This window comes from Saccopteryx leptura, chromosome 1, assembly GCF_036850995.1.
Source record: "Saccopteryx leptura isolate mSacLep1 chromosome 1, mSacLep1_pri_phased_curated, whole genome shotgun sequence".
Taxonomy (NCBI): Eukaryota; Metazoa; Chordata; class Mammalia; order Chiroptera; family Emballonuridae; genus Saccopteryx; species Saccopteryx leptura.
The window spans coordinates 187,637,159-187,662,669 of NC_089503.1; the positions used below are offsets into that span (position 1 = coordinate 187,637,159).

Consider the following 25,511-nt stretch of genomic DNA (forward strand, 5'->3'; position numbering starts at 1 on the left):
CTTTTCGATTGTAGCAAAACTCATGTAATTGTGACATCTACCACCAGCACCTGTTTCAGTGTACAGTTCTGTGGCATTAGAGCACACTCACATTGTAACGCATATTCCTAGGACTCCACTCAGCATGATGTTACTCTTCTGAGGAGGATGTCACTAACCTGTCACTTCTCGCTGCTGATACTCCCTATTTTTAAGCACAGGGTGGGACAGCCACATCCACGGATGGTGCTTGCGCAGCTGAGGAAGCAGGTAATGGGTCACAAACCCCACAGCGCCGGCCACAACAAACAGCACCATGCTCAGGAACGGCTGACAGAGCAGAGGGCACATTGTTAGGACAGGGGCAGGATGCCAACAACAACAACTGTCCCCTCCTTTCTCCTGTTCAAGGACAGATACAATTCAGTTCTGGTCTCAGGCCTTAGAACATCTCTTCTAGATCGCAGAAGACCCAGTTCTGTGTTTAGCTCACCAAGAACCACCAAGACAGGGCAAGGAGTCAGCCTGTGGCAGTCCGAGGCCAGGGGTTTCTGCCCAACAGGAGACTTATTATTTATTCTTTTTAAGAAGAGGTTAAAAAAAAACCAAAATTAGGTAATAGCCTTCTGTTCAATGAAACAATTCATGAACATGTAAAATTTTTCTATAGAAAAAGCAACTGTCTGTAACAACCTTAAGCCAGACATCCTATCTTGGTTTTCTCTATTTTAGTTATTCTAAACTAAAATTAGGTTCTAGTCATCTGTTTGATGCTGTGACCCCCATATCATTTGGGCTATGGTAAGTCCTCCATCTCTGCTGTGGCCTCATGGAGGAGCCCACAAGTTAGGCCTGGCATCACCCCTCCCCAGATGGGGAAAGAGAAAGGGTGAAATAGACCCAAAAGCTGCCAGGGCACTGAACCTCCGCCAGGACATGCCCCTCACAGCTCACAGAATACTCCTCAAACCTCCCACTGGCCCTCGGCTTCTTCCTCTGGCTCCACTACTCTCTCTGTCCCCAGGGCTACAGTGGGAAGAGGACTAGGCAGATGAATACGTACTCGCAAGGACAGGAACACAGTGCTGGCACTCACTGCAAACGACAGAACCGTGGCCACCGAACACATAAGGAGATCCGACTTTAAGACATCCTTCTGCGGAGAGAAAACCAGCTGTAAGGTTTACGCTTCTGTGTTTCTCTCAACAACTCTGTGTCAGCAGGCAGTCCTGGACTACTTCCCATTCAGCACATCACCTACCTGCTTATTCCCAAGGGCACACACTGGCTGGGCCCTTCATTACCTACTACGTGGGGAATAGCACAGAGACTAAGGCCAAGGATGGGGAGAAGGAAATGTGAGGCTAGCCCACTTCTGTTCACCACAGAGAGACAAGAGGTTTTCTACACATGTAAGAGGCGTAAGGTTCTTCTCCATAAACAGAGTCAGATGCAAGACCCTCAGTCTGATAAAGGGGGGTCACGACCTGATAATCTCATCGCAGCCTTAGTGTGGCTTTTTTTTTTTTAATAAATTTTTATTTTAATGGAGTGACATCAATAAATCAGGGTACATACATTCAAAGAAAACATTTCCAGGTTATCTTGTCATTTAGTTCTGTTGCATACCCATCACCCGAAGAGAGATCGTTCTCCGCCACTCTCCATCCAGTTCTCTCTGTACCCCTCCCCCTCCCCCTCTCCCTCCTTCCCTCCCCCCACCCCCTGTAACCACCACACTCCTGTCCATGCCTCTTAGTCCTGCTTTTATGTCCCACCAATGTATGGAATCCTGCAGTTCCTGTTTTTTTCTGATTCGCTTATTTCACCCCACACAATGCTACCAAGACTCCACCATTCCGCTGTAAGTGATCCGATGTCATCATTTCTCCTAGCTGAATAGTATACCATAGTGTATATGTGCCCCATCTTCTTCATCCAGTCCTCTATTTTTTTTTACAGTGATTAAAAGCCTTTAAGCAAACTCTTGGCCAATACAGCAAGAATCCATAAAAGAGTAGTGTCCTTAACATGTTCACCAAGTCCAAGTTGGCCCCATCACCATGCCAAATCCCTGAAAAATGCAACCCAACCACAGTTCAGTCTGTTAGGAGCTGTCACAGGGAGCAGGAGTCCAGGAAAGTTCCCCACAGGAAAAGTCCACATGGCACTGGAATTGTTGTCACCATTCTATACTTTGCAGCTCATGTCCAAGTCCCAATGACCGCTGCTTCTAGCTGGTAATGATTCAGGTAGACTGGAAAAAGCCATTTGCAGCATGCGTGGATATGGAGCTTCTGTTCTCCTCTGCCTGGAGAGTTGAGACCAGGTTGCTTTTCCCTGGAACTCTGTAACTGTGGCCTGGTAAAGAGAACCTTGGGATACACTAAGCTGGGTGGCAAAGGTAAATTCATAATACAAGTTGGCAAAAGGAGGATAGAGAGCTCTAAATTAGGAGTAGGTCCCAGCCTGAAATATGAGTGGGGCATTGAGGTAGGAGGGATAAAGGAAACACTATATACTAAGCAAAGCAGCAGAAAATAGGACTATCAACACCCACAACAGAGATCTTTGAGGGAAGAATAAAAAACCTGACTATTCAGGCGAGACATAGTTAAGTGGCCCTTGTGCAAATGAGATCAGTTTACCTGCTTCTTGGAAGAAATACCCTAGGCTCGTCCACAGTGTCGTAGATGGGGCCGACGGCCCTGGGCACCTTCAGCCTTCAGTGGCAAACCCCAGCTTTCTGGGCAAGGTTAGGTCATAGGTGGCTGGAGCAGGGCTGGAAGAGACTGAACCCTCCCTTAGAGGAGCGAGGGGGAAGCCCACCTTCCAGTGTCCCTGTTTCCTCACAGCAGAGGCGTGTAAGCCTGGCAGGCTTTAGCTCAATGACCTTCCTTTCCACTATTGAAGCAGGACCCAGATGGCATCCTATGAGACCCCTTTGGGGCGTTGGAGCCTTTAAGGGTGTATTCTAAAAGCTGGTAGTTCCCCTGATCTCTATTGGGCTTTTTCTGCCTCTAGGTGGCTTTGATTTTAACATGCAGACTGCCTGGTTATGCGAAACAGAAACTTCTTTTTTTTTTTTTAATTATAATTTTATTTTTTTAATGGGGCAACATCAATAAATCAGGATACATATATTCAAAGATCAACAAGTCCAGGTTATCTTGTCTTTCAATTATGTTGCATACCCATCACCCAAAGTCAGATTGTCCTCTGTCACCTTCTATCTAGTTTTCTTTGTGCCCCTCCCCCTCCCCCTTTCCCTCTCCCTTTCCCCCCTCCCCCCGTAACCACCACACTCTTATCAATGTCTCTTAGTTTCACTTTTATGTCCCACCTACTTATGGAATAATGCAGTTCCTGTTTTTTTCTGATTTACTTATTTCACTTCGTATAATGTTATCAAGATCCCACCATTTTGCTGTAAATGATCCGATGTCATCATTTCTTATGGCTGAGTAGTATTCCATAGTGTATATGTGCCACATCTTCTTTATCCAGTCGTCTATTGACGGGCTTATTAGCTATTATTAACAAGACAGGTAATAGCAAATGTTGGAGAGGCTGTGGAGAAAAAGGAACCCTCATACACTGTTGGTGGGAATGTAAAGTAGTACAACCATTATGGAAGAAAGTATGGTGGTTCCTCAAAAAAAAAAAACTGCAAATAGAACTACCTTATGACCTAGCAATCCCTCTACTGGGTATATACCCCCAAAACTCAGAAACATTGATACGTAAAGACACATGCAGCCCCATGTTCATTGCAGCATTGTTCACAGTGGCCAGGACATGGAAACAACCAGAAACTTCTTATACATTTAATTATTTCTTTGGAGCAGGACAGATTTGACATTTTATAATGTCTGATTTCAAGGCTTGTTACAAAACTATAGTAAACAGGTACTGTTGGTACAGGCACAAAAGATTCACCTAAAAGAAAGAACAGTAAAAAGGTCTAGGAAGAGACCAACACATATATGGTCAACTGATTTTAAATAAGTGTCAAGGAGAAAGGACACCTTTGCTCTATATGAGGGTCAGGGTACTTTGATCAACAACTGTTGTTGGGACAACTAAACAGCAATCTATTAAAAAAACCCAAAATAACTTGACATTTCACATCCCATACAAATATTAATGCACATCATAAACTTAATGTAAACTATCAAATTTCTCAAAGAAAACATAAGGAAAGATCTTACTGACCTCGGTTTTAGCAAAGCTTTCTTGAATAGGACACTAAAAGCTAGCATGATAAAAGAAAAGTTATTAAGTTGGACTTCATGAAAATTTAAAACTTTTGCTGTTCAAAAGATAGTGTTATAGAATAAAAAGGCAAGCCGAAGATGTGAAAAAATATTTGCAAAACATCTATGCAACAAAGGACATAGAACTTTACAAAATAAGTTAAACAACTCCCCTGACCCCTCTTCCCAGCTATACATGGGCAAAGTTTTGAACGAATTCTTTACCAAAATAGATGTAATTATAAAATAAATGGTAATTATTCAGCTCTTCATTCTTGGTCCTATTTAATGAAAATACAGACCACGCCTAACATTAGTGAAAGTAACATCAGCAAAACAAACTGAAAATGGTTCTCTCTTTTACAGCCACCAAAAAGTAGCTACTATCTGCTCCAGAAATTTTATTCTTGAAAGCATTTTTTCAAAGGAACCTTGAAAGATACCTGGACCTCAGAGGTTGTTGCTGTGTCCAGTAGAAGTGGCTGTTAACACATCAAAAGGTGGTAATTTTTACTGGTTTTCTTGTTATATAACTTTTTTGCTTACTTAAATGTATACATCTGTTTCTACAAGATATATTCAACTTAAAAAAGGAGAACATACAGTATCTGATTTCAAGGCTTATTACAAAGATACAATAATCAGGTACTGATAGTTATTGGCACAAAATAGACATCTAGAACAACAGAAGAGAATAAAGGAGGTGTTTGCATGTGCATTGCTGAGGGTGGGTTTTTCTTTAGTTTCTGTTTTATTATACAAAAGAATAACTGCTCTACTTCCCTCTTCCTTTACATGCTTGAAGGCTATAAAATCTATGACTCCAGTGAATTACTTATTTAAACAAGAGTTTTAGAATTTGTTTCATTTCAATAAATATCCTGTCTTACAAGTAAATCATACAATTCTACATCTTACAAAAATGACAGTACAAAAAAATCTAAGCAAAATGCAAATTTAGAAGGTCTCTGCCATTTTTATAATTAATTAACGTTTCCATTTAACGTCATTATGCTGCCATACTCTAGAACACAGAGAAGGGGACACATCATTCATAATCATTACATCCTGACACCAGCAGTATTTGCATCTGTGTGTTTTCTTTGCCAATAGTTTTGCTTGTGAGTGCTGACCCATGCCTCTAGTTGTAATCAGGTGTGTGTGGGTTTTTATGCATATTTATAAATGCCTATTGCTGGTATGTAAATAATTTCTACTTTTTTCAGCAGTACTTTCTTTTGTAAGAATTTTTATAATTATGTATATATTATTGTATAAACTTACGAAGTTATTTAATGGCTGAATAATTTGTCATCTTGTGCCATCCACATATACACACATGTATACAAACAGTGCCATGGTAGACGCTCCTAAAGCTCAGGTAGTGAGGGAGCCGAATGAGCTGCAGTGAGTGCTCACGTCCCAACTGCTGGATGATGGGTTGCTGTCCATTTCTTACTACGATGAATTATGCTTGATCATTTCTCTTTAAAGCACCTAAATCTTTTTTCATATTCTGAATTAATTCTTTAGAAAAACTGACAAATAGATTTACTATTTCATAGTGTTATATATATTTTATGATCCTTGATAAATTATGCTTTTCCAAATGATCGTAATAATTTACACAATGTCTAAGAGATCTCACCTTGTCACAGTTAACAGTATCATTAATTTATCCTGTTAATAGAGTCAAATGAAAAATGCCATCCTATTTTATTTTTATTTATTTATTTATTTGTATTTTTCTGAAGCTAGAAACCGGGAGAGACAGTCAGACAGACTCCCGCATGCGCCCGACCAGGATCCACCCGGCACGCCCACCAGGGGGCGACTCTCTGCCCACCAGGGGGCGATGCTCTGCCCCTCCAGTGCATCGCTCTGCTGCAACCAGAGCCACTCTAGCACCTGGGGCAGAGGCCAAGGAGCCATCCCCAGCGCCTGGGCCATCTTTGCTCCAATGGAGCCTCGGCTGCAGGAGGGAAAGAGAGACAGAGAGGAAGGAGAGGGGGAGGGGTGGAGAAGCAGATGGGCGCTTCTCCTGTGTGCCCTGGCTGGGAATCGAACCCGGGACTTCTGCACGCCAGGTCGACGCTCTACCACTGAGCCAACCGGCCAGGGCCTGCCATCCTATTTTAATTTACATTTCTTTATTTACAAAAAGTAGAGATATATATCGTATGTTTACATACTAAATATTTGGTTCCTAAATTAAATATATATTAATATATGTATTATTTGTTTATAGTTTTAAAATTAAATTACATAAATTGTTAGTTTCATATTTAGCTTTTGTCAATTTTGCAACAAAATATTTTAATAAATTATTCAAATTTTATTGCTTTTATTTTATATACAGAAGTTTAAAAGTTTTATGTATTCAGATCTAACTTGTGTGTGTGTTATTTGGTTATGCTTTATAGATTTCAAGTCTGGAGAATCATTCTCTCTCTAGAACTGAATAAACATTTGATTTTATTTCATACTCTTTCCTGAAAAGTGCATAAAATACATTATGTACAATTTAAAGAACAATTAAAAAGTAAATGCCCTAGTAACCACCAACTGCTTCAAAAAATCAGCTTGTCCACAACCCAAAAATGCCCTTGTAAATGGTTGTCCAATCATAAACACTTATGTTCTCTGTGGAGGATACTTGTCAACTATCCTAACGTTGCTTCACTTTGGTGGTTTATTGGTTGCTTGTCGTACGTAACTTGACCAGGCAAGTTCAGGATTTGAATCTGCGACCTCAGCATTCCAGGTCGATGCTTTATCCACTGTGTCACCAAGGCCAGGCAATTGTGCCCTCTTTCTTGAAAGATATTTTACTGGACATAGACCCTAGCCTGTCAGTTCCTTTCTTTACAGAATATTAAATATGTATACCAAACAACTGTCTTCAGGTTCCTACAAGTCATTTGGATGTGATCTGTTCATTTTATTGAACCGCTGTAAGATGGTCTTTGTCTTCAGTGTACTTCAGCATCACCACGGCTGGACCAGCATGGGTGATTTATTCTTTAATTTACCCCACTTGTTATTCACTGGTATTTTTAAGTTTCTACATCAATGTTTTTCATCAATTTGGCAAATTCTCAGATATTATTTCATCAAATGTTGATAATGCTCCGATTTCTCCCTGGTTTTCTGGAATTCTGATTAGATATATATTAGATCTCTTACTCTGTCCTTCTCATTTCTTTAGCTCTTCCATATTTCTTTTTTATTTATTTTTTTGTCTATGAGTGATGAAGCCTGGATATTTCCTTCTGTCTTTATCTTTCAGTTCACTAATTCTCTCTTCAGAGGTGTCTAATCTCCCATGTGCGTTTGTTTGTTTGTTTAACTACAATTGCTTCTTTTTTTTTGTTTGGTTTTTATTTAGAAGACCTACTTGATTTTTCAAACACGCTGGATTGTTTTAAACATTTTCTACTATCTATACATTTTTAAGATTTTTATTTATTTAAACACAGTAGAGATAGTTGCTCTAAAATATGTGTCTGATGTTTCCAATACCTTCAGTATTTGCAGCTCTGTTTCTGCTGGCTCCTTGTTTCCTTATATAGTTTTAAATTTCTATCATAAGCTTCTTATTCCCCTTAGAAAATTGGCTTTGGGAATATGTGGAGGCCTAGGAAGAAGGAGTCCTCTATAGAGGATTCATAATGATTTCTGCCATGAGGTGTTTCCAGTTAGGAGGCCACTTTAAACTATACAGGGGTCCTCAGGTTACGGCAGTCTCAATATATTATACATATTGAGTTTACGATGCTCACTCCCATAAAAACTTTAAAAAATTAAGATGTGATTGTTTTGGCTTACACCATTAGTGTCATACTTATGGACTATGTGGGCAAACTAGTTTGGTTGTAAGTGGAGGAAAAATATGTGACACAGTGTCCAGTACATTTATGTTCTTTTCCTTTTTCTGTGGCTTAGATATGTTTTTATGTTTTAGATTATTTTACAACTGTGTTAGGATAGGAAAGTGACTTAGGCTAGAGTTTGTTTTGACTTACACCAAAATTCAGGTTACATCACTGTTGTAGGAATGGGACTGTGCCATAGGAACAGGACTGTGTCGTAACCCGAGGACTACCTGTACTCGTAAACTGAGGAGTTCTGTGCCATCCAGATAATATAAGTTATATGTAAACCCATGGAAAGCTACAACACCTTGAGGATTTTGTTGTTTTGATGCTTAACACTGAGGAAGTTTGCTTGCATCCTCCTAATACAGTGTGAAGCCGATTTCTTCTGGTTTACCCTCCCTGAGTGCCCCAGCTGAAGCATGGAGGGCTATAGCACTAGACACTGCACCCTCACTGTGCGTGAGGTACAGGCCTGGGCTGTACCTTCTCCTCCCTCCAGTCTGAGAGCTGAAGGCTGAGGGTCAAGGTCCCCTTGGACAGAAGCCCTTGAGTTAAAAGTAGCTTCCTACTCCGCTTCTTCCAGGTCTCCTTGTTCACTCAAATTATAACCTGATGATTCCTTATTATTCTGTCAATATTTCATCACATGTAAGAATTTTTTAATATTTTACTTAGAATTTTTAATCATCAGAATGTTTGGTTGTAATAATTCAGCCTGCAGTAATATCAGAGACAGAAAGTCTCATTTGCACTCCCTCTTCCTGTCTTTCTCTCACTCTGGTGTCTGGTGAGGGACAAGCACATGGAAGTCCCTTTCCCACCCACTGCTAAGCAATTATCTCCACACCTCACACTGAATAGTCAACTCCTGATTGTGATGTTTAAGTTTTATATAATACATTCACATAAATAATCTTTCATTCTGTGTTTTACTGATTCACTAATCTCATTCTCTAATCTTGGATGAATCTTTCTTTTTTTATTACTCAGTCTTCATAATATACTATTATATCTCAAAGTGCTAAGTTCCTATTTATTATTATTCTTTTTCTGATTTTTTAAAGCTATTAACTGCTATTTTTTAAAATGAACCTCAGAATCATTTACAAATAAAATTCCTTTGGCATTGTTTTGAACTATATTAAAACTATAAGTTTATTAGGAAGAAATGGCAGTTCATAAATCTTAGCTGTCCTACCCCCAAATCAGATTATGTCTACTTGTCACCACTCATTCATAATTTCATTTACATTTTAATAGACTGCTATAGTTTTCTTCATTTCCGATGCTACTTGTTAAAATCATTCCCACTATCTGGAGAGAATAAGATAGCCAGAGAAAGACGCAGAGAAACAGAATCAGAGAGAGATAGGTAGGAAAGTTTATACTTATACTATGACACAAAGAGTATTATGCATCAAACTGTACAATATGACTCTGGTAGTCCCATTAAAATATTATAATTAGACCAGAAGACTTCAGAGAATATACATCATATTAAATTTCCTACAAGGATGTGCTCTACCTTGTACAAAGCATTTCAAAGTGTATGAGTTTGAGAAAGGCAACACCTACCCCTGCACATCTCATTATACTAATGAAGTGCTATCAAGCTTCTGCCAGGCAAATTTCTTGTCGCATTACATTGTAATCCACACATTATTTTTACTATAATAAATCAGAAAGCACCTTCATCAGTCATGAAATGAAGGAACATTTAGGGGAGATAGTTTTTCTCAGCTATCCATGAAAAAACTTTTGGGTAGATTTTGGGCCACTAAGTAGCGTTCATGGATCTTGATCTGGGAATGCTGGTTTGGCCTTGTACCTGAGCGTCTCTCAACACAGGATGTTTGAATATCAAATGTCTTCCTTCTTTATAAACTGCCATCTCAACAGCCCTGGCTGCTTCACCTATTACCCCTTTAAACATATCCCTGCCTTTAGAATTGATGGACCATGCTCTTATTCACAGCAAATGATTAGTGTTTTGGTTCCCTTGTGATGACAAATAAGTCCCAATGCTTTAGTTTGAATTGTGACCACGCTCAAAGGCACAGGGAGATGAATTTTTAAAAATGTTATCATGTTGGTTCTAAGTCCCACACATTGTCCTGAAATGGTGGATAGCAATTTAACTTATCTACATTCAGTGTAATGTACTGAGCACCTACTATGCTGTGGGGACCAAGACAATGACACAAGGCTGGGGCTGGAGAAGCCTGCCACCTATATACCATTAACCCCTTTTACTTTCATGTCATTTCTAAAAAACATAGAAAAAGTGTGGTTCAAAGACATCACACTGTTCCAAGGTCCATGCTCAAGTAAATGGCAGATTACATAACCAATAAGCATTGCTTTCCAAGTATTAATGTTTGGAAGTTGATGCCAAAAAGGGTATCCCTGCTCAAAGGATGTTTGTAATGGCCCCTGTTGGGCAGATAAAGTGTATTATGCTCACTTTGTTAAAGATAACAGGAGGAGGCCTTCGCCCAGGTGATATTAATGTGTGTTGGGGTGGGCTAAAGGCAGGCAGAATCCTTTAGCCTGGGGCTTGGTTTTGGGATTAAGCCTTTCCTACCCTTTTTGATGTAGGGTGGTACAATCCTATCATGCCTCAGAGGGTGACTTTGTATTAGAGACTTCCCTGTTTTGTATATTGGATTAAGGGTTTGGATTTCTACACTATAAAATGGGGACGGAATGAGAGTTTGGTCTCTTGGTTCCTGAGGTTAGCATGAGAGAGCAGAGAAAGTAGAGCCAGCAGCGGAAGGAGGCCACGTGGAGTAGGCCAGGAGAAGCAGCCAAGATGGCGGAGTACTGAGTGAGATGCCAGTCTGTGTAGAGTTTGTATCTGGGATAAGGAAGGAGATGGGGAACTGAGGAGAATAAGGTTGGTGAGCTAGAAACCTTTGATTCTAAGAAACTCGGATAAGTCAGTGGCTTTGTGAGCACTGAGTGTGACTGGGTTTTGGAGCCCAGTGTGTATTTTTACTTGCCCACCGGGTGCAAGGTAGGATTAAAGGTTATGGCCCACCAGTTTTTGGCTCCATGGTTTCTTTACCGACTGTCCGAATCCAATGCGAACCTGCATGGGCCAGGCGGCTGTGATAGTGGCCCTGGCCCTGGCTGCTGGCTTTACAGCCCCCATGGTATTTTCTTGGTGAATAAAGAAACAGCATCACCCCTTCATTGCTTGGGCTCCCCTTTCTCCTTCCTCCTTTCCTCCCTCCCTCCCTTTCTCCCCTCCCTCCCTCCAAGTATGGATGCACCCTTCTCCAATATCCTAGACATAAATCTAGAGCTCCAGGGCTCCTCATAAGGGCTGTGAAGATGGCAACACTAAACCAAAAGAACCTAGAAAGAGTGTTCTGTGCTCAGCAGAAGGCTGAGGCAAGAACCTGGGGAGAGGACGAAGTGTGGGGCATATCAGTAATACCCTTTGGCTGAGTGTTTGTTTGGGAAGCTTCTACTCATGCTGGCCTGCCTGCTGCTTGGTGCCAATGTTGTACGGTATCAAAAGTTATAGAATTAATATTAATATTTTAGGAAGTTTAAAGAACATTTTATTAATTTGAGCTAGGCATGCAGAGAGATTTTGTAAATGATCTTTGTACTTGTGTAATTAGCATCAAACCAGGATGGCTGATGGCATTGTATTGTAAATGCAGAGGGGAAGGAGAGTTGGATTCTCTGACCTCCCCCCACACCTGTGAGGAAGTGAGTGAATAGCTCCCCAGGTGCAGAAAGAGAAAGATTAAATTAAACCTTTTCTTATATTGATTGGCCATTTACAGGCATTTGTCCCCATGGAAACTACCCCTCCCCTCTTGAAAGCGTGTAGTTAAGTATATATCTCTGAACAAAGGAATGGCAGGTGAACACTGGAAGATGTAGGAATATCTTTTTAATATGTAGAGTAACATTTTTACCATTGTGTTACCTTGTAAGTTTTAATGTGTAGACATGTTTTTATGAACCCTACAGACAAATGTTATAAACTTGCTAATGAATTGTGTCCCATTCCCCCTTCATCCTTTTCCCAAACCTGTATAGGTGAAAACAAAGTCTATAAGCTTATGCCGTGGCCCTGGCCGGTTGGCTCAGCGGTAGAGCGTCGGCCTGGCGTGTGGGGGACCCGGGTTCGATTCCCGGCCAGGGCACATAGGAGAAGCGCCCATTTGCTTCTCCACCCCCCCCTTCCTCTCTGTCTCTCTCTTCCCCTCCCGCAGCCAAGGCTCCATTGGAGCAAAGATGGCCCGGGCGCTGGGGATGGCTCCTTGGCCTTTGCCCCAGGCGCTAGAGTGGCTCTGGTCGCAGCAGAGCTATGCCCCGGAGGGGCAGAGCATCGCCCCCTGGTGGGCAGAGCGTCACCCCTGGTGGGCGTGCCAGGTGGATCCCGGTCGGGCGCATGCAGGAGTCTGTCTGACTGTCTCTCCCCGTTTCCAGCTTCAGAAAAATACAAAAAAAAAAAAGCTTATGCCGTGATGTTAGGCTTTTTCCCTGCCCATGTATAATTAAGGGTATATTACCAGCCCCTAGACTATTATAGATGCACACGATTTGGGACTGCTGCCCTGTGTAAGATATATGCAGCTGGCATATTTAATATATTTCCTCCTTTAATAAAACTCTTCAAAACTTATCTGGACTGGGTGTCTCTGCGAAAACCCATGGAATTGTGGAATGGGTACTTTACAACACCAGCAGTGGGCGGAGCTGACTGAATGCGGTTCACTGGAATATCCAGGCAGACTGTCACCGACTGAGGGCCAATGCAGTGTGTTGGGCAAATGAGTTTGTAAAATTTGTATTTTTTAAGTTTGCTTACTTTTAAAAAATGGCACTGGGCAGCTCCAGGTATAGGATCTGTGAAATTGAAAATTACCTTCCTGCTTGGGAAGGGCCATTGTCTTGCCAGTGTTTTGCAGAGGGAAAGAGAGAAAGAAGGGAGAAGATGTGCATATTGGGAACCAGAGCAGCCGAGGGGCTTTTGGGAGCTCTGCTGAGATTGGTGGGGCCTTTGATTCTAGGAAAAACTGGAGAAGATTCTCTTGGTTATGGAACCAGAGTGGAGTGTTTTCCCTGTGTGGTGCTTGTCAGCCGGTGAGAGACTTTAATAAAGGAATAGCCCACCATTTTTTGGCTCCACTATCTCTTTGCCTTCTGTCCAAATCTAATGGAAACCTGCATATGAATGGCCATGATGGCCGCGACTATTGACCTTACACAGTGCCTGTGGCCTGCGTACAGTGGCCATCTTCAAGAGGATCTAAAAGGTGCACCCTGGCAGGTGGTTCCACAGTTCACATGCCAGGCTTCTGCCAACACAGGGCACTCTTCCTGCACTAGTCATTCTCCAGCATGGCTAGCTGGAGCCCCACTGCGAACCAGGCCCCATCAAGCAAAAGGTTATACAACACCGAAGGCTCACCACAGAATCTTTCATCTTTTGGGGGAGAGGGTCTGCAGCCAGCTCCTCCAGATTTTGATGTAAAAATTTAGGAAACAATCTGCACTGAATAAAGGACCTGAAATGGAAAAACAAACAGGTTTCACTTGTTTAAATTTGTGCCTATTATAATGTCTGAGGTAAACAACCTTGCCTTAGGCTTTACACTCACAATGACAAAACAAATCTCTACTACATAATAATAGTACAAAAAGGCAGGTCTTCAAGTGATCACAAAGATGATGTGTGCATTTCCATATTCTATCCTAATTGAGGCATAGAGTGCCTCAGGGTGCAGGTGCTCACCTACCAACAGCTGAAGCTCAGGGGACTTGCTCTTACCTGCCCCATGGGTTTCACCCTCACAACAGAGCTCAGCAGAACTCAGCATTTCAGTCAGGTACCTGACATGAAAAGTTGTGATAACTGTATTTAATGTTTCCTGATTTTTCCATGCCTTTCAATTTGCTGCACCTGACAGCCTAAAATTATGATCTCTCTGGTCCTCAAACAGTCATGGCTATCTATATCAAAGTCTTCCCCAAGTCTGGACAAATTACATGGTGACTGATGTTCTGATACATGGAAGTCTGGCACTAGACTAGAAATGAAGGGTTTTTAGTTCCAAAGTGCATGTTTATAAAATATTTAAAAATTGAATTAAGGTAAAGATAGAAAGCATATTTTCAATGACTAAGTATTATTATTAAACCTTGGGTGCAAACTTCCCTTTAGACCCAGAGGGTGCTGATTGTACTGAGAACAAAAAGCAAAAGAACAAAGCCTTCTCTTTCAGAGGTGCCAGCCCAGTATCGCCAGCATGACCCTTGGAATAAAGGCTGCAGTGCCCCTTAGTGGGTGCACAGAGGGTCCTTGCTGAGGGTGGGCTTCTCAGACAACTCGCCCACAGGGAGGCAGAGCAGCACTCAGCTGCAGCCCTCTGTGGTCCCTGCATTGTCACTTTCCTCCAAAGCACAGGGCAAAGCTGAAACGTTCACTGGAAGCTCATGAGTTTCTGGTCAACCTGAATTTCGCCTACCTTTGCCCAGGACCAGCTAGGAAGAGTCCAACCACATTGGCACTGAACAGCCATGCCCAACTTGGCAAGAGAGCAAGGCAGCAGGAACCCATGCACAGTGTGTGTGTGTGTGTGTGTGTGTGTGTGTGTGTGTTACATGGGTGTGTTACAGCTCTGTGTGTGTTACTCACAGGAACGTCGAAGGGTCGCTATTCTGCCTGCTTAGATGGTAGGAGAGCGAGACCAAGAGGCCACAGAAGGCGGAGAACAGTGCAGGGATGTGCTGTGTGCTCCACGGTTCCTGCAGAAAAGACAGCAGAAAGCTGGTCATGCAATGCTGGGTGCAGAGTGGCAGGGTGGCTCTCTACAAAACCCTTAGGCTTGCGTCCCCCAAGTCTCCCTGGATAGACATGGTGTCCTCTAATAACTCTTGCCAGTGGGTGTACCGGCACCTGATGGTCACATGATGGCCTGTCAGTTCCACTCCACTTCTACCCATGCCTCAGTGGCCAGTATAAGAAATCCCCCTACTTGGTACCGGCTCACTGACCCCCCAGGAGGATGTACTGGGTCCCTGCTATGTGTCCAGCACCAAGGAGCACACCTGTGAAGCATAGATACTGTAGTAGTTACACAAGGCAGGATGGTGATGTGACAGGGAGGTGCCAGGTGCCAGGTGCTCACAGAGCAGGAAGCAGAGGCGTGTTGGTGGAGCCCACACAGACAAACGCAGGAGAATGCAGTCCTTCCCCTGCGGGCCTTCTGGAAAGGGGGGGGCGCGTTCTGCAGGTGCTGTGGGTCATTGGGGCTGTCCACCTTCACCTCCACCCTCACACACCCTCACACATGCTCCCTCACACTGCCCTGGCCACCACCAAGTGTTTCTCTCCTTTATTTCTGACTTGGCTGGTACAAAAATACAAGAAAAGAGAAAAAAATCCAAAAGAAAAAAAAACATGCTAAATTCTATTTCCTTTCATTAATTCCTCTGTGTTTGCTGATTTTAATCTATAATTTTCTGGCAGCCATAAAGATGCAAATGCTGGGGGGAAAAAATCACAATGAGAAGTAACCTTGACCTTAGAAATAATAGCCACTGTATGACACAGAGAAAAGGTCAATGGGACAAGCCTTGGCAGGAGCTGATTCCAGGTTCATCACTTCCTGACAGGAATGATTCTATGGACAGCACTCTTAATTTCTCAATGGTTTGGCTTCCTCATCTATAAAAAGGTGACAATAACACCTTTCTTGAAGAATTACGTTAATGACTTAATAAGATCTGAGACAGTCTTGCACACTATATAGTATGTCAGTGTTCGTTTTTATTAATTGAAAGAGTATCCTTGATGGATGCTCTTCACACACAATACATTGAAGCCAGGCTAAATATATTTAAATACTTGTTTACCTACTTTTATTTGCCCAGCACCCCTTACATAATTCCCTCGCATTTACTCTCTACATAATTAACTCTCTTCACCGCACATACGAGTGCATAGCTCACCTCTTTAGTATTGAGAGACCCTCCCTCCTTACCCACTAAAATAGCAATTGCTAGATAAGGGAGTGGGTGGTAAAAATACTAAATAAACAAGTGGAGTTAGAATAGTGATGCTGTCACCTTCCTCCTACTTCCCAGCATCTGTCTTGGCCTGTGGTTACATATCTGCACGAGTGACTATCTGATTCATACCTGCTCCTCCATGGGTGGCAGCAGGGACCCGTCTCTATTACTGCCATGGATTCTGGACACTGTGTGGAGGCTGGGCCCTGAAAGGCATTTACTCAATATGTCCATAGCAGGTGCACTGGGTCCTAGTGATAGCTCCTTATGATACAGTGAACACTGGAGACGGACAGCGACATGGGCTATTGTGTTTCCGTGGCCACAAGCACACAGAACGTTGGTTTTTCCTTGGGCAGAGCAGTAGTTTAAAGCATGGCTCTGGCTAGGACTGCCAGCTTCAGTCCCACCTCTGCTGAGTACTTGCCCTAAGATACTGGGCAAACTAATAAGCCTCAATTTCCTTATCTAAGATAATTTAAAAGTCATACTCCATAGGCCTGTTGTAAGTATTATATGAAAAACTGTGTGACAAATAGTTAGTGGAATAGCCAGTATGAAATGGTTGACAAATGTGTGCTACTACTATATGCTTTACTAAGACATTGCTGCAGTCCATCTGGGCTGCAGTAATAAGCTACCACAGTCTGGGCAGCTCATATATAGTAGGGGTTTACTGCTCAAAGTGTGGGAAGCTGGGAAGTCCAAGATCAAGGTGCCAACAGATTTGGTGTCTGGTGAGACCCCCATTGTCCAGTTCACTGATGGCTGGCTTTCTTTTCACAGTGTCCTTACATAGTGGAAGGGGCAAGAACATAAATCCCAATTACGAGGGCTACATCCTCATTACCTGATCACCTCCCAAAGCACCCCCCACCAATACCATCACCTCTGCAGTTAGGATGTCAACATATGAATTGGGGATGGGGGGAACAAACATTCAGATTACAGCAGCCAAAGGAGGGGACTAAGGATTTCAGTAAAATCACATTCCCTGAAAAAATCAGAATCAACTTTAGGAATGCTCCCTCTCTAGGAGGCAAAGGAAGAACAATTTTTTGAGATTCCATATATTCTGCTGTTTCTATGCCACAGACAAAAAATAGGGAAACAGGAAATCTTTACATATCATGACTCTGACTTTGCCAAGAAGTGTTATCATTATCCTGAGCTACATAAACTAAACAGGCTTATCTTATTAGGGATAATTCTGATTTATTATTTTAAGCCTGTGCATTCTTTCTGGTGTGTGTCCTATATCAGCAAAAGTCTATATTCATTCTTCCACACGTAATTTCTTTTAAGCATAACCAATGGCTTCAGGATAAACTGTTAGGCATGAATGACTGGCAGTTTGGCCACAGAGGCAGGACAGGAGGCATAAATTATTCCTTTAACAATGTCAAAGCAAAAAGACACCAGAATGACATACTTGCTCCTCTAAGAAGGGCTGAAGGGGGCACAGAGCATAGTCCTGGTGCTGGTCTGCCTGTGTCCTAGCTCAACCACCAACCTCCAAAGAAATAACCTGGGCTGACTTGAGTTATGACAGGTTGTAAACCTGGATTTTCTAGGTTGTCTACTAAAAAGCTCCCCAAGTTCTTAATTTTGTTTATTTTTTTAAACAGATACAGTGATTCATAGAGAAATTAGAAGGCAGTTTCTCAAGGAAGCAAGACTAGGAAGAACTTCTTGGATATCAACATGAGTTCTTCTTTCATGTGCCAAATGCCACAATCTGCAAAACCATGTCATGTCAGGAAAGATTATTTTAGATTTGAAAGAAATCTCAAAGCTGAGCTAGCCTAATCCCTTGAAATTACTGATCAAGGAAGAAGACACTTACTTGAAAGGAGTGGGAAAGACTTACTCAGGATGCTGAGACAATGCTGAGACTAGGACCAAGCCACAGTTCCCGCACTGTAGATAGACTCTAGTACCCCAAATGTTTGTACTGCTAACCGTGCAAAACATGTGAGCATCTCCCCACTTCTCACACAATAAGAGTTGGTATGTTTGGAATAACCACTGTAAATTGGACGTTTCCAGTTTCATTTACCTGTTCATCTCCGATTCAATAGTGCTAGAGACATCATGGCAGATAACTGTCTGTTTTGATGTCTGTTGTAACACATGGTATAGTGACGGCCCAGAGGAAGAAGTTATGTGGGAGGAGCCCAGGGGAAGTTTCATGGAAGACCAAGTTAGGAGTGGGGTTGCCAAGGTGAATATCAATGAATGTGGGAGAGCATACTCCAAGTCATGGAAGGACGTGATGCTTCAAGCCTGAGCCTGGTTATGCTGCAGGGCGGGTACAGCTGTGTGTAATTTTAATGGTGCATCTCTTAAAGAGATATGAAGTTTGTAGAACTAGATAAAAAAAAGTGGAAAATAAGCTTGAAAAAAATAGATGGAAGGGAAATGAACTGTATGGCTTATCATCTCATAACTTTCTGCCCTGGGAAGGAAGGCAGCTGGGTGCCATAAACTCTGAAGATCAAACAGAAGGAAACAGGTTTCAACATCAACAGTGGAATCTGAATGTGACTTCAGGAAGAGCTTTCAAACCTTGATGATTCAATAAAGTTACAATTAGGAAAAGAGCATTTCTTTTCCCAAATTATTTTAAAACACGAATATTTTCTTGCAGAATTAAGATCTCAGCTCCCTGGAAGAGAAAGAAGAGACTCTTGCTCAGAGCTTTTCTCACACTTTTATGACATATTACTATGGAACAGCTCCACTATTTGAACAGCTCCACAATTTACACGCCTCTACCCACAACTAAACAAGAAAGAAACCACTCAGAATCATTTCACAGAGTTAAGATTTGGGGTGCAGGTGCCCCATTTTGTATTCCTTTCTCCTTATTCTCGCGATTACTCTCTGGGCTGTTCTGTTCAGTTGGCTTCTGCCTCTAGGGCCTGCCCCACACCCTATAGTCCCCTCCAGCCCCATTCACAGAGGGCAACCATGAAGAACAACAGTGAGACCCACTAGGGCTTTCTAAGGCATTGGGAGCCCCCCAAAGCCAAGCTTCTTCTAGAAGGACTCAAAGACAGAGGAAGAAAAAAAGATGCATTTGAGGATGCTTTTATTTTCATTTTTATTTGGGGATAAAGAAGGGAAAACTGGCATTTGGGGAGGAAGAGAACAAAAGATTTAACGGGAGCTTTTGAGAGAAAACCATCCAAAGCGCTTGGCTGTTACTGAAGGAGTCGGCGTGTTGCTCCCACAGCACCGTTGCTACAGAGAGAAGCAGAAAGAGGATAAGACTGCCTGACACTCGCAGTGGGTTATTAAACCAAGCTTTCATATTTTAAACATAAAGATATTAGTCTTTAACCCACTGAATAGTGAGTTTTTTTCATGCTCACTGACCCCCAGGAGTGAGTTTTTTTTTTCAAAAAATAAAATTAGTTCCAGTTTTATTAACTTAAAATCATATTTGTTTGATAACCAATTTATGGAAACAAGAAAAATATACAATTGCCTTTTTTTTAATGTTGCCTTACACATGTACCATCATAATCTGGATGGTCAGGAGGCACGAGGACATACATGAACATTCATACTGCTCAAAGGGTTCATTTTATTTTATATATACAATTGATTTATTATACTCCCATACACACATATGCACACAGACACACAAAAGCAATATATATATATATATATATATATATATATATATATATATATATATATATATATATATATATTAGAGGGAGTTAGGTTTTAAACAATCTCTCACCCGTCAATAATGAAGTATATATCAGGAGACACTCAGCTTCAAGATTAACATCCCTAACTGCTTTGAGACTGTCTCATGGGTGCCTGAATTAGAAATGATAGGGATTGATGAGTGCTGGATTCGTAAAGCTCCCACAGGTTCTGAAATATTTTTAAGGGGTAGAAATAAAAGTGTCTAATCATCCTGCAATTCTGCTGTAGCTTTCAAATGCATCTGGGGATTCTCTTGAGAAGGCACAGGGAAGTTCAGCTTTGAATAAAAGCACTCTCTAAAGAGAATCTTAGTTTCAGCATCCTTTTTCTCCCCCTTAGAAACTTTAGACATCTTTTTTTTTTTTTTTTAGACATCTCTAACAATGGGATCTGTGCATCTGTGGATGAACTGCTGGTTTGGTTATGAAGTGAATGCAAACACACCAAATTCTCACATTGCTGTGCCCTTAACAGGTTCACACACTTTCTAAGAAAAAATGAATCAATGTTTCTTAGTCCATTAGACATAAGGGCATTTCCGAAATCCAAGTTTTCACACCTCCTAAAATAAGAACTAGATCTTATCACTTTGACTCTCATCTAATTCTCATTTCTAGGTCTATTTTTGACATGAGTCTCATCTTTAAGTACAAGGAGCTCTGTGTTCTTAAAGTGCCAGAAATGTAGTGAGTCAGATGTCTCCTAGTCCTTGCACTGGGCGCTCTGCCTGTAATCTGCAGAGAGCCTGGGTCATCACATGACCAGAACTTGTGAGCATGCACTGAGCATGCTGAGGACTAGCCCAGCCCCTGGTGCTTGTCCCTCACAGACCCTGATACCCTCAGGGGACCCCAGGGCTCAGCGCCCAGTCCAATTCATAGTAGGTAGTCATTAGGTGTTTAGTAAATAAATGATGATCACTTTAACAATTATGACAAATAAGCCTTTCCATTTACTAAAAGTAGACATCTCTTATTTCATATTCTTTGTCATTTTGGTGACAAACACCCTATGTTTATGATTCAAGAAAATAGTTTACTTTTAGGAACAGGTCCTGGAGAAAAACGAGGTCAGTAGCTAGCAAGAGAGACTGACAGGTACCATTCATCCAAACTTTTCTATATCGACATAGATAAATACAGATATACACACATAAATATGTATATTTTTGAAAAACTATTGACATTTACTTTCCTTGTCATAGTCTTTTTCTCAGTTACCTGTATTCATTGAACACAAAACTTTAGTTTTTGGGGTTTTTTTTGTATTTTTCTGAAGTTGGAAACGGGGAGGCTGTCAGACAGACTCCAGCATGCACCCGACCGGGATCCAACCGGCATGCCCATCTGGGGCATTGCTCTGTTGCAACCAGAGCCATTCTAGTGCCTGAGGCAGTCAGGCATCCCCAAACTACGACCCACAGGCCGCATGCGGCCCCCTGAGGCCATTTATCCGGCCCCCGCCACACTTCCAGAAGGGGCACCTCTTTCATTGGTGGTCAGTGAGAGGAGCACTGTATGTGGCAGCCCTCCAATGGTCTGAGGGACAGTGAACTGGCCCCCTGTGTAAAAAGTTTGGGGACCCCTGCATGAGAGCCATCCTCAGTGCCCGGGCCATCTTTGCTCCAATGGAGCCTCGGCTGCGGGAGGGGAAGATAGAGACAGAGAGAAAGGAGAGGGGGAGGGGTGGAGAAGCAGATGGGCGCTTCTCCTGTGTGCCCTGGCCAGGAATCGAACCTGGGACTCCTGCACATCAGGCCGACCACTGAGCCAACCGGCCAGGGCCTCATTGAACACAAAACTTTAAAGAACACCTTTGACGTAATAGACCCTGGACTTTTTACAGGATATTAAAAGGAGCATGTATAACCCATCCTGGAACAGTGAGGATCTCATGGTCAAATTGGAGTGATACAAACATGCACAAACAACACTCACAAGACCAGTTCATCACTTATTGACCACTCTGCAAGTACTACAACTTTCAGGGAAGTTCCCTCATTTTACACGTGATGAAACAGATTTTTACTTCACTAATTATTACAGTGAGTATGTGTATTTTCCATGTAGAACTGATTACACACAGAAGAAGTAAGTAGTGAGCAAACACCAAAAGGACAATTTTTCTGCAGGAGTTTGGAGAGAGAGGAAGTCCTGCTGGCTTGGCTAGGACAAGCAACCGTCCCCCTGCGCAGTAATCCCCACTGCCCATGCGCCAGGCTGAGAACATTCTGTTCTGCCCACCCTCGCTCCCCTGATCTGTCAGTCCAAACCGGACCATCAATGACTCCTCCCAATATTGATTTCATGACACCTCCTGGATTTGACCAAAACCTGAGTTCAGATCTTACTTCACTCAACAATTGCCACTTATATTTTGAACAACTGGGCTTTCGTTACTCTTCCTGTTTATTTTCCCCAAATCAGTGTCAATAGCAACTGTCAAAGTCATCCAACTCAAACTTACAGATCATGACAATCCAGTATCAACTGGGTTTAGAAATCAATTGTACAGAAAGCGCTAGCTGCCTCATACCCTCTATTCCAGCGGTTCTCAACCTATGGGTCGCGACCCTGGTAGGGGTCGAACAACCAAAACACAGGGGTTGCCTAGAGCCATCGGAAATACATATTTTATTTAAAAATGTATTGTATAATAAATTTGTATTTCCAATGGCTTTAGGTGACCCCTGTGTTTTGGTCGTTGGACCCCGCTGGGGTCGCGACTCACAGGTTGAGAATCGCTGCTCTATTCCTTCTCCCCTACTTGTGATGACTTCCTCTCTAGCTGTTCACAGCTAAATGACTTGTAATGCCTACTCCCTTGCACAGAAACACGATTCTAGTTATCAAATAGAATTGAAGTCTAGTATAATGAAAATACATTAAAATTTGGATTTTATTTTTATTTTCTTTTACTTTTTAAAATATTTTATTTATTGGTTTGAGAGAGAGAGAGAGAGGCAGTGGGGAGGAGCAGGAAGCATCAATTCATAGTAGTTGCTTCTTGTAAGTGCCTTGACTGGGCAAGCCCAGGGTTTTGAAGCAGGGACCTCAGCGTTCCAGGTCGATGTTTTATCCATTGCGCCACCACAGGTCAAGCAAAAACTTGGATTTTATTTTTAAAATTATTCCTATTAACATTATCACCATTATGTGCACCACTATCATAACCATCAACTACTTTTGCTAATAATAGTCACCAGTACTATTAGTTTTCTATTGCAGTGTAAAAATTACAACTGACTTGGTAGCTTGCACAACAGAAAGGTATGACCTCACAGGGTTGTGGGTCAGGGGTCCAGGCACGGTATGACCTACTTTTGCTCAGGGTCCTGCCAGGCTGGAATCTCAGTGTTGGCCAGGGCTGTGACCCTACCTGAGACTTTGGGAGGTCTTCCAAGCACACTAGAGGTGGCAGAATTCAGTTCCTTGCCCTTAAGTCCCCATCTTCCTGTTTGCTATCTGCTGGGGTCCACTCCAACTCTGAGTAGCTACTCTAAGCCCTTGCCAAGTGGCCTTTCCATGGGCAGTTCAAGTTCACAACATGGCAGTCTTCAGAGCCAGCAAGGGAGGGGACTCACTGCTTCTTCTGCCACTGACCTCGACAGTCTCCTTCAAGGGCTTGTCTGATTCAGTCAGATTCATCCCAGTCCCACCCTTTTTGATTAACTTAGTCACCTGATTAGGGATCTTAATTGCATCAGCAAAATCCTTTCATCTTTGCCAGATAATGGAACTTAATCACAAAAGTGACATTCCATTATACTTGTAGGTCCGGCCTACACACAAGGAGCAGAATTTATGTTGGATGGGTACACCAGAGGACAGGAGTCTTTGAGTGACTTTAGAATTCTGCTCACTCATTATTTCATGAGAACCCTTGAGCTAGACACTTCATATACATTACCAATTTAATTTCACTTATGTCTGACAACAATTCATATCAGGTAAGTATCCTTAATACATTTTACAACTGAAAAAACAAGGTGTTTTAGCCACATGTCCATCTGTACTTCACACTCGCCACTGAAATATAGAAATGCTACTGTCTTATTTATTTATTTTTTTTTTGTGACGAGACAGAGAGACAGAGAAAGGGACAGATAGGGACCGACAGGCAGCAAGAGAGAGATAAGAAGCATCAACTCTTTGTTGCGGCACCTTAGTTGTTCATTGATTGCTTTCTCATATGTGCCTTGACCTGGGGGGGGGGGTTACAGCAGATCGAGTGACCCCTCGCTCAAGGATGCAACCTTGGGCTCAAGCTGGTGAGCTTTGCTCAAACCAGGTGAGCCTGCGCTCAAGCTGGCGACCTCGGGGTCTCGAACCTGGGTCCTCTGCATCCCTGTCCATCGCTCTATCCACTGCGCCATACCCTGGTCAGGCATTTTTTTTTAATGTATTATATGAAACTGTAATAAAGGGCAAAGGAAAACATACTTGGGAAGCATTTTAAAGTGAAGTACCACAGATCTGGGAGCTATCTTATTTGCCTGTGAATTGTGCTTTTGACTAGAATATCTATTTACACTTCAAGTATGTGAGAGACGAGGGTACTGAGTAAGGTTAAAAACACACCAGGCTCTGGCTGGTTGGCTCAGTGGTAGAGCATTGGCCTGGCATGTGGAGGTCCCGGATTTGACTCCTGGACAGGGCACACCATCTGCTTCATCTCCCTTTCCCTCTTGCTTCTCTTTCTCTCTTTTGTCTTCTCCCCTTCTGCAGCCATGGCTCGAATGGAGCAGGTTGGCCTGGGTGCTGAGGATGGCTCCATGGCCTCTGCCTCAGGCGCAAAAAATGGTTCTGGTTGCAACAGAGCAAGGGCCCCCGATGGGCAGAGCATCGCCCCCTGGTGGGCTTTCCAGTGGATCCAATCGGGCACATGCAGGAATTTGTCTCTTCCTCCCCTCCTCTTACTATATTAAAAAAGAAAGAGGCCCTGGCCGGTTGGCTCAGTGGTAGAGCGTCGGCCTGGCGTGCGGAAGTCCCGGGTTCGATTCCCGGCCGGGGCGCACAGGAGAGGCGCCCATCTGCTTCTCCACCCCTCCCCCTCTCCTTCCTCTCTGTCTCTCTCTTCCCCTCCCGCAGCCGAGGCTCCATTGGAGCAAAGATGGCCCGGGCGCTGGGGATGGCTCCTTGGCCTCTGCCCGAGGCGCTAGAGTGGCTCTGGTCTTAACAGAGCGACGCCCCGGAGGGGCAGAGCATCGCCCCCTGGTGGGCAAAGCGTCACCCCCTGGTGGGCGTACACCGGGTGGATCCCGGTCGGGCGCATGCGGGAGTCTGTCTGACTGTCTCTCCCCGTTTCCAGCTTCAGAAAAATACAAAAAAAAAAAAAAAGAAAGAAAGAAAGAAAGAAGAAAAGAAAGAAAGAAAAGACACAAGATCTGAGACCTGTGATGTGTGATGCTGAGTAAGACACTTAATCTCTCCGGATCCTATTTCCTCATTTTCAAAAATCAAATGAAGGGGTTGGACTACAGCAGTGGTCCCCAACCCCTGGGCCATGGACTGGTACCAGTCTGTGGGCCATTTGGTACCGGTCTGCAGAGAAAGAATAAATAACTTAAATTATTTCCGTTTTATTCATATTTAAGTCTGAACTATGTTTTATTTTTTAAAAATGACCAGAT

The 25,511-nt window shown here is 42.7% G+C and overlaps 1 protein-coding gene across 3 annotated transcripts in view; it reads right to left on the minus strand.

Moving 5' to 3' along the window:
• Positions 1 to 25,511, minus strand: part of PCNX2 (pecanex 2) — a 344,351-nt gene that overhangs the window by 184,746 nt on the left and 134,094 nt on the right. For all 3 annotated transcript variants that reach the window (XM_066383295.1, XM_066383286.1, XM_066383277.1), the window contains 4 exons: positions 14,778 to 14,887; positions 13,551 to 13,647; positions 1,043 to 1,135; positions 159 to 309 (listed from right to left, as the gene is read on the minus strand). In XM_066383295.1, coding sequence (XP_066239392.1) covers positions 159 to 309; positions 1,043 to 1,135; positions 13,551 to 13,647; positions 14,778 to 14,887 — 451 coding nt within the window. The remainder of the gene's footprint in view (positions 1 to 158; positions 310 to 1,042; positions 1,136 to 13,550; positions 13,648 to 14,777; positions 14,888 to 25,511) is intronic.